Source organism: Rutilus rutilus (assembly GCF_951802725.1).
Source record: "Rutilus rutilus genome assembly, chromosome: 18".
In the NCBI taxonomy this organism is placed as follows: Eukaryota; Metazoa; Chordata; class Actinopteri; order Cypriniformes; family Leuciscidae; genus Rutilus; species Rutilus rutilus.
This window is the reverse complement of record NC_140231.1, coordinates 11728318-11743862: the sequence shown is the minus strand read 5'-3', so window position 1 is coordinate 11743862 and position 15545 is coordinate 11728318. Positions and strand designations below refer to the sequence as shown.

Genomic DNA, 15545 nt, shown 5'->3' with positions numbered 1-15545 from the left:
TAGATGACTGAGTTTATTGTGCCTGGTGATAAATCATACATAAAATTGAAATAAATATTAATAATTTGGGCAATTTTTATTTGGAAAATCATGTGCTTTGTGTCAACCCTGTTACATACAATGTTTCAAGGTTGAAGATCAGTGCAAAAATGTCTAAAAATGGTGTTTACATCATAACAGAGCTGAACTATCAAGCTAGATTAATTTATTTGTGGTTAGTAAGCCTGAGCCCTGACCCTAAAGTACTACTTTATTTCAACCCTGTTACTGTAATTTTAGAATACATACATACATTTGAATAGATGACTGAGTTTATTGTGCCTGGTGATAAATCATACATAAAATTGAAATAAATATTAATAATTTGTGCACTTTTTATTTGGAAACTCATGTGCTTTGTGTCAACCCTGTTACATACAATATGTTTCAGGGTTGAAGATCAGTGCAAAACATTTTAATAATGGCCTCAACTATTAAATATCATTGCACCACCACACTGTTCACAGGTTGTTCTGGTGATTACTAGTTCTGGTTACTATCAAGCTTGATGAATTGATTTGTTGTTAGTTGCCCTAAGCCCTGACCCTAAAGCACTGCTTTATTTTAACCCTGTTACTGCAAGTTTGAAATTCATGTAGTGTATGTAAATTTGAAAAATGAAAAGGTAACTGGTTTATTGTGCCCTTGTAATAAATCACACATCATTATTTCTTGAAATATAAATAACTCATGCCGTTTCTCTTTAAAATGTGTTTTGTGACAACCCTGTTACAACCAAAAATGTTCTAGGGTTTAAGATTAGCGCAAAAACGTCCTCACAGCATTATTTTGAAGTTCCTGTGATCATGCACTACTTTATCTCTATCATGCGACAAATCGCTGTTTTATTTCAACCCTGTTACTGTCATTTTGGAAACGTCCATTAATGGCCTCACAGCAAGTATCATTGCGCCACACTGTATTATTCACAGGCCGTGTGCTGGAGATTAAAAAATGGTGTTTATCCCATAACAGAGTTGAACTATTAAGCTTTATGAAGCCAATGTAAGTGTAAACATAATGAAATAATAATTAAAAAAAAACTTTTAGCTTCGGTTTCAACCACAGAGCCAAAACATATTGCAGTTCCTTTTATCAAACCATTTTAACAGAGTTGAACAGACCATGGGGAAAAGACGAATGCCGCATTTTCTCTAAAATATGAATAACGCATGTTTTATATATAATATACTGTATATATATATTTATATTTTATTTATTTTTCTTTCAGTAAAAGCAAAAAAATATATATAACTCCAATAAAGGAAATTTCTTCCTTTGCCTTTGCTCAAATCTCTCAAATAATATAAGTTCACTATACAGTTAATTCATGAGGACACACAAATGATCTGATTTTCTGAGAGTGACCTACTGATCATTTCCCTCAGCTGAGACACGAGAACCTGAGATCTCAAACATGCCCTTATTTAGGTCTAAACCTATCGAGTGTCCATATCTGCTTCATGCTCTGTGATCGATTTCCTCAATTTTCGTAATTTCATGACAATCCTTTATCTCCAGCATTTTGGTTTCATCTCATTGTTTTGGGGGGCATGAGATTATTTTCTTCTCTCTTGAGTGACCTGCCTGCTCAATAGCATCATTGGGAATCAATTTTCTGCATGGAGAGTCTTGACATTCAAACGCAAAAGGGTAGAATGTGCCACAGGCAAGACACCTAGCGGGAGCCGTGCTTCTCGGCACTACGGGGTGCATTCAGTCAGGAATCTTTAGGGACTTACTCTGAGGAGTTGTAAAATGTTTCTCAACAAATTGAGTATTGAGACATTTTTTTTTTTAAACCTAGCAGATGCCTCTGGCTACCTCTGATTTTATCTTTAAGAAGATCATTTAATAAGGTGCTTTCTAGAGGTGGAAGAGAAAGGACACTAAGGATGCTTAGACATGTCTAGATGTGCTCAATACAAGAGCAAGCATAATGAAGATGTTTAATCATTTTCAACAAATAGGAGTGCAATGGTGTATTGGAAAATGTTGAGGTTAGACAGGTGTGACAGGTGATGCCACGTTTTAATCAAGGGAAATTCATCTTTGTGCGTGTTTCAAGTCAAGCTGTAATTTTGTCATTTAGTTAAGCAAAACAAATTAAATGTTATTTAATTGTAAACTTTTAGGATACATGATTTATTCCAGATTTTTTTTTAATTACATTTACTACATCTTTATATTGATCCCATGCTGTTAAACATAATTCATCGATCATTTATCTTAAAAAAATCTAAAAGTGTTTTTTCCAAATTCCAAAATGTCAAACGTCCCCACGGCTGAAGAAACAGCGATTTATGTCTTAATAAGATGCAGCACTTCTGATGTGAAAAGCTTTAATGTGTTTTTACTGACATCTAGTGGCTACATTATGTCATTACATGAGCTCAATGCGGATTTCATTTTTTGGGGCTTGATTTTGACTTATAGGCTTTTTTTCTTTTGCTATGTTCTTGTCTCTACACAAAATATAGTATTTTTTTATAGCCTAATGTTGAAGGGAAAAAGAAAATAAATGACAACAATAACATAATTCCATTGTAATAACTATTAAAAATCTATCTTTTTTATCATTTATTTACGATCATTTTTAAGGTCCAAAATCCTTTATTTGTCACATACATATTACATGCATGTAATGTATATATATATATATATATATATATATATATATATATATATATATATATATATATATATATATATATATATATTACATTACATGTATAAAGTAGAGGTTTTGATGCAAAATATACAAAACACAGAAGCTGTACAATGAGCAATTTTTTTGTTTTGTTTACATACATACGTGTCAGCATGTGAGGCGGGAATATGTAAAAGTCCTCGTTCACTTTAGAGTAAAAATAAAGCATGCCCTGCTGGCCACTCCAGTAGCGGAAGTGACGTATGTAGCAAACAATAAAGATGGCGGCTTCCATAGAGCACGAGGATTCATTTGAACAAGTACGTTTGTTTGTAGTTGTACAATATCGAGCGTTTCAGTGCAGTCATTTGTCGGAATATATATTTAATATACATTTAAAATCAACCGAAATGCCTGATAATTGAGTCGTAAAAAGCACTTTAAACTGTAATAAACTGCGTTAAAGCTGCCGGCGCTCTCCACAGTGAGCTGAATGCAGTGTTTGTTGCGGTGTGTTTACAGGAGGAGGCTGGAGAGGAGACTGAAGAAGAGCCCAAAGCACCAAAGATCCGCGAGACACCAGAAGACATCAAACTAGAGGCGATTGGCAACACAATCGCATTTCATCCCAACCAAGACATCCTTGCAGCTGGAGACATTGATGGAGATATATACCTGTACGGTTGTTTATTTCTCACGAATCTAACAGTTATAGTCCTCGACTTTACTGTCTGTCTTATGTTTGGGGTCCCACAAATGCTAATGTTGCGTGTTGTAAAACAATATATTAGTAATTCCAAATTGAACCCTTTTAAATTAAATTTTAAAAAAACGATTTGATAGATAATATTGACACTACAGGGCAGGCAGAACCTGAATTCGGAACCGCGTACTACTCCTACTCCTACTCCTACTCTTTCTGCCATAGAAACATATTATGGTAAGAGTAGTACTAGTACGCGGTTTCGAATTCAGCACGTTTTCATGGGAGTCGTGACCATAGGTCGTGACATCAGCTGCGCAATGCATGTCGGGAGTTTAGGTCACGGAATCTGCGGTATAATTGGAAGTAACTTAGACGTTAACGTTTGTATTATACACGTTGAAATGGTGAACTCTTGTTGCGTGAATAACTGCGTGGTTAATCGCGACCAGCGTGGAAAACCTATCATAAATGGCTTGCGATTTTTCAACTTTCCGGCTTGGAAACAGCACACTGGAACTCAGATTTCCGAGTTGACCAAGCGGCGTCGCATGGCATGGGTGGCAGCAGTAAGACTAAGACACATCACCTTCAGCAACATTCCCCGACACATGCGGGTGTGCTCGCGGCATTTCCATAAAGGTAAGTTATAAGCAAAACACAGCCAACTGTTTTGTTGTTAAAGCTAGCAATGCAAACATGAGCTGTGTCCCAATTCAGAGCTGCATGCTTCGAGGTCCGCGAATGTCGAAACGATGTGAACAGATAATGTACAGTCTGCACATCACTGACAACAATAAAGATAGCCTACTTATTAAGTTTAGTCATTAAAGCATAATATAGAAGGTCATGGAGCGAGAAGGCGCAGCTGGTATAATGACCAATGTCTGTATAGGGTTTCGCGACGTGACGTCACGGCTCTACCGACGCGGTGGCTGATGGGAAAATCGCCATTTTGTGAGGCCACTTTTGACCTAAGTTGTGCTTTTTGACGCGCCGAGGAAGTTTTAGTCATGGTAAGAACATGTTGTGTTGTTGGATGTTATGTCCGTTCACACGATAGACGGGGCATAAAATTAGACAGCGGACTTTCTTTTTATTGTTTCCCGGCCTGGAAACAGAATGAAGGGAGTCATGTGTCCGATGTGACCAAGCGGAGACGGATGGCCTGGGTATCCGCCATAAGACGCACGGACATTCGCTTCGCAAACATCCCAAGATCATTGAAAGTGTGTTCCAGGCATTTTCATTCGGGTAAGTGTATAAACTTCACTTAGCAAATGAGTATGTGTTGATTTCCCGAGAGTAGTAGCCATAGGTTCATCTGCATTTTCTAACTTGGCACTATTCTGTCGACTTTGCGGCAAAGTGAGCAAGCTAATTTAGGCTAATAAAGTGAATGAATGTGGTCAAAACAAAGCACTCAGCTGAGCCACTCAGAGTCGAGGTGTAACCCAGCCTGAACTAGAGAGTTATTTTTGATCACTGGGACTGAAGCACGAGAAATTCTCTTTATTACACTTGTAAGTATGTTTGCCACATGAGTTCAATTGGAACTGAAGTGTAAAGTATGTATGTGTGTGTGTGTATATACTGTACTATACACTCATATACTGTAATACTAGGGAATACTATACAATAACACATATACATTCACACACACACACACATATATATATATATATATACACATAGCCTACATACATACATACATACATACAACCGTTCAAAAGTTTGGGGTCAGTAAGATTTTCTTTTAATGTTTTTAAAAGTATCTTCTGCTCACCAAGGCTGCATTTATTTGATAAAAAAAAAACTGTAATATTGTGAAATATTATGACAATTTAAAATGACTGTTTTCTATTTTAAACTGTAATTTATTCCTGTGATCAAAGCTGAATTGTCAGCATCATTACTCCAGTCTTCAGTGTCACATGATCCTTCAGAAATCATTATAATATGATGATTTGATGCTCAAGAAACATTTCTGATTATTATCAATGTTGAAAACAGTTGTGTACAAGATTTCAGATAAATGCTGTTCTTTTGAACTTTCTATTCATCGTAGCATCATGAAATAAAAATGTAAATAACTGTTTTCAACATTGGTAATAATCAGAAATGTTTCTTGAGCATCAAATCAGCATATTAGACTGAAGACTGGAGTAATGATGCTGAAAATTCAGCTTTGATCACAGGAATAAATTACACTTTACTGTATATTCACATAGAAAACAGCTGGTTTAAATTGGAATAATATTTCACAATATTACTGTTTTTGTTAATGCAGCTTTGGTGAGCAGAAGATACTACTTTTAAAAACATAAAAAAATCTTACTGACCCCAAACTTTTGAACGGTAGTGTGTGTATATATGAGAGTTCAGATGCAAAAGCCTCTAAGTGCCATCTGAAATTTTCTTCTAGAATAGAACTTCTCGAAAAAATCCTGTCGTCTCTTGCGCACAATGAATTCTATGCCAAAACTCTTCTTTGATCAGCAAAATGACATATTTGAACTTTTTTTTTAATATATACATCTTGAATGTAACCCTACACCCTTGCTTCATTTAGGATATGCGGTTCTGTAATGCAAATTAGCCCCGCCTCCACTCACTCACACCAGCCCAGAGATCCACTCGTTGACGATCACATGTTGACCTGATTGGTTACGAGGTAGTTTGTGACGTCAGAAACACCAGCGATTTCAAACCGAGTTTTTGAGACTGTCTTTGGTTCACTGCAGTTTTAAGGAGAAAATACTCAGCAATGGTGTTGACTTATAAATTTGCACATTGTTTGTCTTAAAGCATATTAAAAACACCACATGGATGTATAAACAACATTAAAAACTTGATTTTCACCACAGGGGGACTTTCAGCTCGCTCTATTTTGCGGTAGATCATTACACTGTTACGCCGACTCGGATGCCTGTCCAAAATCAGTTTTGTGAGGTACTTTTGTGCGCAAACACTGTCTGCGAAGTCATTGCCTGATAAAGGTCCTTGCACACTGAGTCTGAAATTTTCACCTGCGTTTTTTCGTATTCGTGAATATTTGTGCAGTGTGCAAGCGTGATTGACATAACGTGAGGTCGTGCTTATTTTTTAACGTGCGAAAATTTCGGATACGAATTTCGGACTCAGTGTGCAAGGGCCTTAAGGCAGTGAGGAAACAAGTCAGCTGCCTACACTTTTGGACATCTGTTGTATCCTTCATTGCATGGGAAACGAAGGACTCATTTCGAGGCCACATTTGAAAGTCTTTGAATTGGGATGCAGCTGTGGTTAAGTAGTTGCTAAACCGCTAACTTTGCACCAGTAGCTGGCCGCATAGCTATCTAACTAATTAAATAACTCTTTGTTTTTTTTAGGCAAACCAGCCTATGAGATGCTAGAGTGTGATCCCGACTGGGTGCCATCATTACACCTCGGGCACACAGAAGTGAAACCAACGGACTCTGAGCGGTTTAACCGGAGGTCAAAGAGACAGAAAGCCCTAAAAGAGAACAATGCTGAACCAGCAACACTGGATCTAGCTGTCCAGAGATCAGAGATGGTTAAGGCTGAACCACCAGATGACGATTCACAGATGGATGAAGCTGGCCCAAAAGACAACACTGTAGAACAGCAGGAATGTAGTTTTTGTAGCTGCAGGCGTGCCGAAATTAACCGCTTGTTGGAGGAGAACAGGAAACTGAAGGAAGAGCTCTCTCAAATGAAGATGGAGGAGGATTTTTTAAAAGACGACGACGTGAAGGTCACGTACTACACTGGACTATCATGTTTTGCTGTGCTGATGGGTGTGCTGACACAACTCCTCCCCTGCCTGCCACAGACCAGCCGAAGACTTTCACCGTTTCAGATGCTCCTCTTAACTCTGATGCGCCTGAGGCTGAATCTACCAATCCAGCACATTGCGTACCTCTTCTCCGTAGATCGAAAGACAGTGTCCACCACATTCAGAGATACCATAGGTACACTGTTTACACATCTCAAACCCTTGGTGCACTGGCCAGAGAGACATTGCTTGCAAGCCACCATGCCACGTCAGTTCGTAGAGGCGTTTGGCAATCGTGTAGCAGTTATTGTGGACTGCTTTGAAATGACCATTGGAAGAGCATCAAATCTCAAAGCTAGAGCGCAGACATTTTCCCAAGACACAAACAAGCACACCCTGAAGTATCTCATCGGTATTACACCACGGGGAGCCATCTCTTTCGTTTCCCAAGGCTGGGGAGGTCCTGTCAGTGACGAGCATGTGACTGAGAATAGCAGCCTTCTTAACAAACTGTTGCCTGGGGACTTGGTGTTGGCAGATCATGGATTTGACATCAGGGACCGTGTCGGTGGACTAATGTGTGCAGAAGTGAGAGCAAGTGGACATAGCAGGCTGAATGCTAAAGATGTGGAGAAGACACGCCAGATAGCTCATCTCAGAGTCCACGTGGAGAGGCTTAGTGGATGCGTACGCACAAAGTACATCATACTAAATGGAAATGTACCAGTGAGCATGGTGCTCACATGTCAAGGCGAGGACGTGACATTCCTTGACAAGATTGTGTCTGTATGCTGTGCCTTGACTAATATGTGCCCCAGCGTTGTTATGAAACTGCAAACCATGACGTAAAACATGTTAACTATGTAAGATGTGCATGTTGCACACCACCTGTTACAATAATAAATGACAAAACGTATTTCAATTCTGTATCTCTTTATTTATTGGTAGTTGACAGGAGTGTACTAGTGCGGTTCGGTATAAATTCATCTCTCTTTGGTTTGCAGATATTCATACTCCTGCACTGAAGGAGCAAACAAAGAGCTGTGGTCATCAGGACATCATCTCAAGTCCTGCAGGAAAGTGCTCTTCTCCAGTGATGGACAGAGTAAGCGTTCATTAGTGTTTCCCCTGCTGGGATGATGGGTTTTTTGTTTTATAGGTCGCGCATCACCCTGATCCCTCAACAAAAAACAATAGGATTCTTCCATTTGCTTTTAGATTGTTGCGTTAAATAAGCTCCGTGACCAACAAAAGTTTATTATTCTTACACTTTTTGCGATAATCTTCACAAATAAACACAACTTTTATAAAGTTTGAAGCCTAAATTCAATTGGCAGATGTAAAAAGCTAAACGTAGGCTACACAACACTTCAGACTCGCCACAATTAAGATTCCAACAACTATTGATTCTTTAAAAACAAAAAAATCCTGAAAGTTTGAGTTAAAATAGTTTGCGAGAGCGTGATCATAAACACCAATGGCCGGTTTCACAGACAAGGCTTAAGCTAGTCCCAGACTAAAATGCATGTTTGAGCTGCTTTAACTGAAAACAACTTGCACTGATATCTTTTAAAATATGTCAGACTCATTGTTTTGTCTTAAGATGCACTCCAGTAATGTTTTTTTTCTAAGGCACGTTTAAAAAAGCCACTTAAATGTCCTAATTTAACTAATCTGGCTTAATTTAAGCCCCGTCTGTGAAACCAGGCCTAAGAGGCTGTGAAAGCTGACTAGTGAGTAAATGATTTTATCTGTTTGGCTGATGATGTTTAATGTCCCACACAACCTCTGTAGTCCCTTTTAGCCACTTTTTAGAAACCGCCTATGTCGCGTGAAAGCTTTAAAAAAATCACCCCCAAGAAATGGGGGTATTACTGTCGTAAAGTGAGTAAATATCTTGAGTTTGTGTTCACCACAGACCTTATTTCAGCCATTTAACTGAAAACACATTCAAAAAACCCTTTGACTTTAAGACGATGGAACCAGAAGTGCTAAAAGGCTTACAAAAATGTCAAAGCAATTACCAGTGATTTCTCTTCTCTCTGTTCTTCAGAATTGTTCAGCGTGTCTAAAGACAAGGCTGTCCACATCATGGACGTGGAGGCTGGAAAACTAGTGACACGCATCCCGAAAGCTCACACGTATTTGATCTTCCCATCTATTTTTATAAAGCCATTCTTACATTTTTTTTTTTTTATTCTGGTTGTATTAGTAAAGCTCTTGAAATGTTAGCAGAGCTCTTTGAACAGCAAAGTAATTAATGTTTTTGATCGTGTTTTTTTTTAAGGGTCCCAGTCAATGCCCTGCTGCTGGTTGATGAGAATATATTTGCAACAGGAGATGATGAGGGAACGCTGAAGGTTTGGGACCTGAGGAAAGGAACATCATTTATGGATCTGAAGCACCATGAGGATTATATTAGTGATATCGCCATTGACCAGGCTAAAAGGACACTACTTACTTCCAGGTAATGTTAAAGGGGCCCTATTATGCCCTCTTATGCTTGATTGTTCAAAATACACATTTTTCATTTATTTAACACTGCGGCACCTCTCTTCCCAGTCTGTCAGTAACACTCAGGGCTGCGTTTCCCAAAAACATCGTAGGCCTAAGTAGATCGTAGAAACTGTTGTACGAATCATCTTACGAGTTGTACGAGTTACGGGCCGTGTCGAAAAAACGTAGTAACTTAAAGGGTTAACACTGATTTGTTTTATGAAAGCTGAGAGCTACACAACTACCACTTTGACGCTTCAAAGAGTTTATAAAGAGATTGAAAAACGAATCCAGATGAATTGAGCGGTTTAGTCCAAATTTTCTAAAGCGACTCGATCACTTTATATGATGAACAGATTTAATTTAGGCTTTTATTCACATTTAAACATTGATCAGCGAAAATAAACAGAAGCTCAACCGAACCTGCTTGACCTGTGTAACACGAGAATGAACCTCATTGGTTCTTGCAGAAGTTCAAACGTGCTGCGTAACACGAGAATGAACCTCATTGGCTCTTGCTGAAGCTCAAACGTGCTGCGTAACACGAGAATGAACCTCATTGGTTCTTGCAGAAGTTCAAACGTGCTGCGTAACACGAGAATGAACCTCATTGGCTCTTGCTGAAGCTCAAACGTGCTGCGTAACACGAGAATGAACCTCATTGGCTCTTGCTGAATCTCAAACGTGCTGCGTAACACGAGAATGAACCTCATTGGCTCTTGCTGAAGCTCAAACGTGCTGCGTAACACGAGTATGAACCTCATTGGCTCTTACTGAAGCTCAAACGTGCTGCGTAACACGAGAATGAACCTCATTGGCTCTTGCTGAAGCTCAAACGTGCTGCGTAACACGAGTATGAACCTCATTGGCTCTTGCTGAAGCTCAAACGTGCTGCGTAACACGAGAATGAACCTCATTGGCTCTTGCTGAAGCTCAAACGTGCTGCGTAACACGAGTATGAACCTCATTGGCTCTTGCTGAAGCTCAAACGTGCTGCGTAACACGAGAATGAACCTCATTGGCTCTTGCTGAAGCTCAAACGTGCTGCGTAACACGAGAATGAACCTCATTGGCTCTTGCTGAATCTCAAACGTGCTGCGTAACACGAGAATGAACCTCATTGGCTCTTGCTGAAGCTCAAACGTGCTGCGTAACACGAGAATGAACCTCATTGGATCTTGCTGAAGCTCAAACGTGCTGCGTAACACGAGAATGAACCTCATTGGTTCTTGCAGAAGCTCAAACGTGCTGCGTAACACGAGAATGAACCTCATTGGCTCTTGCTGAAGCTCAAACGTGCTGCGTAACACGAGAATGAACCTCATTGGCTCTTGCTGAAGCTCAAACGTGCTGCGTAACACGAGAATGAACCTCATTGGATCTTGCAGAAGCTCAAACGTGCTGCGTAGCACGAGAATGAACCTCATTGGCTCTTGCTGAAGCTCAAACGTGCTGCGTAACACGAGAATGAACCTCATTGGCTCTTGCTGAAGCTCAAACGTGCTGCGTAACACGAGAATGAACCTCATTGGCTCTTGCTGAAGCTCAAACGTGCTGCGTAACACGAGAATGAACCTCATTGGATCTTGCAGAAGCTCAAACGTGCTGCGTAGCACGAGAATGAACCTCATTGGCTCTTGCTGAAGCTCAAACGTGCTGCGTAACACGAGAATGAACCTCATTGGCTCTTGCTGAAGCTCAAACGTGTTGCGTATCACGAGAATGAACCTCATTGGCTCTTGCTGAAGCTCAGACATGCTGCGTAACACGAGAATGAACCTCATTGGCTCTTGCTGAAGCTCAAACGTGCTGCGTATCACGGGAATGAACCTCATTGGCTCTTGCTGAAGCTCAAACGTGCTGTGTAACACGAGAATGAACCTCACTGGCACTTTCAAATGAAAATACTGCTATACCTATCAAGGAAACTTGTACTTACCAACTGGTGATTTCACACAGTGACTAAATAGATTTTGTTTTTGGACACAAGCACATTAGTTTGTACTTTCACCCCAGTCTATCAAATTATAACCGTCCAACTGTATAACAGTGTGTCCAGTGGACTGCCAATTGAGTTAATTTGTGGTTAAAGGTACCAAACACTGCATTCCCAAAACCAGACAGCAGAGGTCGTCAGTCTTCAGTGATCCTGGAAGCTCATGCCTCCATCCACAAAGCAGTAAATGTATATAAATAGTTCCACACAAAATAATAAAAATACATTTATTAATGTAGAAAAACGGGTTAATAGATATAAAAAAAAAAATTAAAGATATTTGTCAGAGGTGCTCCGTAAAATGTTTATGCTCTCTTTCATTAAACAAAAGGGCACATGGCGCAATATTTTATGTAATGTTCTTTCTAAATTAGTGCAAATATATAATCACCTTATGTTTAAATTTGATGAAATCTGATGTTTTTTCATGGCTGTATATGTATAACTGTTTTTTTGTTTTGTTTTCAGTGGCGATGGCACTATGGGTGTATTCAATATAAAAAGACGAAGATTTGAACTGCTTTCTGAATTCCAAAATGGAGATCTTACCTCTGTTTCTATTATGAAAGTAAGTCTAAACAATGTCAGTATTGCTAATTAATTAACATTTTAGACACTGTATGTTCGGCTTTTTTCTTGTTGAGTTGAACAAATGCAGTCATAAAAACTACTACACAAAATATCAGCACTTTTGGCGTGCTGTTTGTCTGATCGAATTAATTTACCGTAACTATTGTATCCACCTTAATTTTCATCGAAGTAAACCCTTTCCCCTGAATGTGTGAGGTGTTCGATTCATTAGCTGTTATTAAAAAATAACTAAAAGAATAAGGAAGTGCAGTGAACATTTAAAGCTATTTGCACTACAAACCAGTTTTTATTATAATGATTAAAATAATATAACAAATACCACTATACTAGTTTGCATAACTGCAAAAGCCTCGCACATTCATGGTAAAAATGTATGTGACCATGGTTTCATAAAAAATAAGGTGGGTAGTGTAGTTTTAATCATGAAAAAACTCTTTTTTTTTGCCACAGAGAGGCCGTAAAGTTGTTTGTGGATCCAGTGAGGGCACCGTATACATTTTCAACTGGAACGGTTTTGGTGCCACCAGTGACCGTTTCGCAGTTCAGGCTGAGTCTTTGGACTGTATCGTCCCCATTACGGACAACATACTGTGTGCTGCCTCTACTGATGGAGTGATCAGGTGAGGCACGTTTGGAACAGGTGTTTTGTTACATCGTTACTTTCTTTGTTCATGGTCTTATCTCACTTTGTGTGTGCATATGTTAGCAAAAAGCTGTATTGTAAATAAGGATGTTGTTAGGCACGACGTGAAGCGTGACTATTCACAATACAGAATGCCTCGAGTAACTTATTGCTTTTATAAAACTGTCTCCACACTGAAAATAGATATAAAGGATAATAAAGGTTGCTAAGGGGGTTGCGCAGCGGTTATAGTCATGCTTTATTGTAAATAAAATTGCCTATTGCCCAATCAGCATTAAGGACCGTTTAAATAGTCATGTGAAAAAGAAAGTGTACACATTTGAATTCTATGTTTTTATGTATCAGGACATAATAAAAAATCATTCTGGTCTTTAGCAGTTCTTAAAATGAGGTTAATACAACCTAAGATGAACAACACCACATGACATATTACACAGTGTCATTGTTTATTTAACAAAAACTAGGCCAAAATGGAGAAGCCACGCATGACAAACTAAGTACACCCTTACTGCTTCCATAGGAATTAAGAGGGTAAAGCCCTATTCGGACGGGACTAGTTTAACATGGAGAGGTGGGGTAAAGTACTAATTACCAGAGCTTATCTGTGATTTTAGTCCTGTCCGAATGTGCCATCTCAGTAATCATTATGAACAATGTCAGTAAAGATTATGGCGACTTTTACCTTCAGTAAAAGGTCCGGAAAAATGACCTCATGTAATACTAATCCCGTGCGAATAGACCCGCTGTAAATATTTACGTAAATATTTGGTAATTTCCTGTTTAAAAGTAGTTTTCCTCTGTTTTTCAAGTATGGAGACGCTTGATAAAGCATTCAGTTGACGAGTCTGTGGCAAAACTCAAGTGTTTTCTAGCCTGGCTGCGCCCTCCTACGCACTTCCGCTCAATTTCATTTTCCTTCAGTACTACGTCTGGGACTGCTGTATATTCTTAGGTTTCCAGAAATCAATTTTTTGTAGGACCAATCAGCGAACAGAGGGAGTGGCTGAGAACGATGACGTTGATGTGATCACACACATGACTGGCGTCGGCCAATAGTGTGACGTACAACACAGACGCGCTGCTCTATCAAACTGCTCTATCTATCGAGAGAAGGAAATGAATAGTGGAATAAAGTCGTTATTTTTGTTTGTTTTTGCGCACAAAAAGTATTCTCGTCGCTTTATAAACTTTATAAAAGACAGACATCTTATTCTAAACATAATCCTCTGATCATTCGGACTTGTTGTTTCCGGCCGGTTTCGGCGCATGACATTACGTTACGACCACATGTTAGCGATTGGCTATGGCAGATCCTGAGTGACTCTGGGCAGATCCAATAGTTTTGAACTTTAACAGAGAACCCGCCTACAAGGAAGTAAACGTTTCTCAATGGAGAGAGGCCAGACTCTCTGTACAAATGAAATGTACGAGAGTCTGGTAGAACCAGGCTAAGTGTTTTCCACATACCATTCAGATCAGAAAGAAGATCGAAAGCATTTGTTAGAGGCACGAAACATCTTTTAGCGTTAGCTAAGTGCCTTTTACCAACACAATCCAATCTGAAGTTAATTCATCGTTCGACCACACATAACTGTTTTATAAATATAGGTTATATGTGTTTGCGCACGTGATATCAGGAAGTAACGTAATACACGTATGACGACAGGAGGGGGACGGCGATGCGCAAATCGAGTTACTCTCCCACTTCTGCTAGTTTTACTGAGATATCTTATTCCGTGCGAACAGGCCGTTAATATTACAGACGACCTGTGGTAAAATTACATCACTCCGTCTAGCCTTGTAAAGTTAATCCTGTCCGAATAGGGCTTAAGTAGCTGTCAGACGCTGATATTGACAGGGTGTCATTAACATCCAATGAAATGAGTAAAACTAATGATAAAATCCTTAATTTTGCAGGGCCATCAGTATCTTGCCCAACCGTGTGGTGGGCAGTATCGGACAGCATGTCGGCGAAGCCATAGAGGAGATCGCACCATCTAGAGACTCGCGTTTCCTGGCCAGCTGCGCTCATGATGAGCTGATCAAATTCTGGGACATCTCCAGCATACCCGAGATGAAAGTAACCGATTATCGACGTAGAAAGAAAAAAGACAGACGCCTCAAAGCTCTGAGTAATAAAGCTTTTGATACGGGACAGAATTTCTTCGCAGGCCTTTTAGACACAACTGAGGAAAACGGTAAAGAAGAAGAAGAGGAGGAGGATGATGATGATGATGACGATGACAGTGGAAGCGACTGAATATAATTTATTGCAATCACATTTGCAGTATTGTGTTGTCTAATTAATGTATATTTTCAGATTAACATCTGAATCTGTTTCACATTTATATTTGTATAATAGGTTTTTTTTTTTAGCCTCAATTTCAAAATATATGCAATGCTGTCACGTTCTTGTTTGAGTTACGGCTTCTTAATAAATCAACACAAAAACATTTATTGGCCAAAGAATGTAACAAAAGACAAGTTTACTCTAGTATTTTTTTTTTTTTTTTTTTATCTATTACTGCTTATGGTTTTCTAAACTGGCAATTTAATTATTAAACTAAAAATCCAATACGTCCAAGTTGAGGATGAAATGAATATTTTCTTGTATTTTAATTTAGATTTTTTTCTCTGGTGAAAGTCCAA

At 39.0% G+C, this 15545-nt stretch overlaps 2 protein-coding genes across 5 annotated transcripts; both read left to right on the top strand.

The window, feature by feature from the left end:
* Positions 1-2930: 2930 nt before the first annotated feature.
* Positions 2931-15501, top strand: wdr55 (WD repeat domain 55). 2 transcript variants are annotated; one of them, XM_084387447.1, is made up of 8 exons: positions 2931-3009; positions 3212-3366; positions 8175-8275; positions 9224-9311; positions 9458-9637; positions 12131-12230; positions 12704-12873; positions 14814-15501. In XM_084387447.1, the coding sequence occupies exons 1-8, from the start codon at positions 2971-2973 to the stop codon at positions 15154-15156; spliced, it is 1176 nt and encodes a 391-aa protein (XP_084243573.1). In that variant the 5' UTR covers positions 2931-2970; the 3' UTR covers positions 15157-15501. The 2 variants fall into 2 exon arrangements, with proteins under 2 accessions (XP_084243573.1, XP_084243574.1); XM_084387448.1 differs by lacking the exons at positions 2931-3009; positions 3212-3366 and adding an exon at positions 7910-8033 and having other exon boundaries at positions 14814-15495.
* LOC311277218 (uncharacterized protein) lies at positions 3603-8033 on the top strand. Of its 3 annotated transcripts, XM_084387445.1 has the most exons (3): positions 4352-4408; positions 4514-4646; positions 6764-8033. In XM_084387445.1, the coding sequence occupies exons 1-3, from the start codon at positions 4406-4408 to the stop codon at positions 8017-8019; spliced, it is 1392 nt and encodes a 463-aa protein (XP_084243571.1). In that variant the 5' UTR covers positions 4352-4405; the 3' UTR covers positions 8020-8033. The 3 variants fall into 3 exon arrangements, with proteins under 3 accessions (XP_084243569.1, XP_084243570.1, XP_084243571.1); XM_084387443.1 differs by lacking the exons at positions 4352-4408; positions 4514-4646 and adding an exon at positions 3603-4034; XM_084387444.1 differs by having other exon boundaries at positions 4299-4646.
* Positions 15502-15545: the final 44 nt, after the last annotated feature.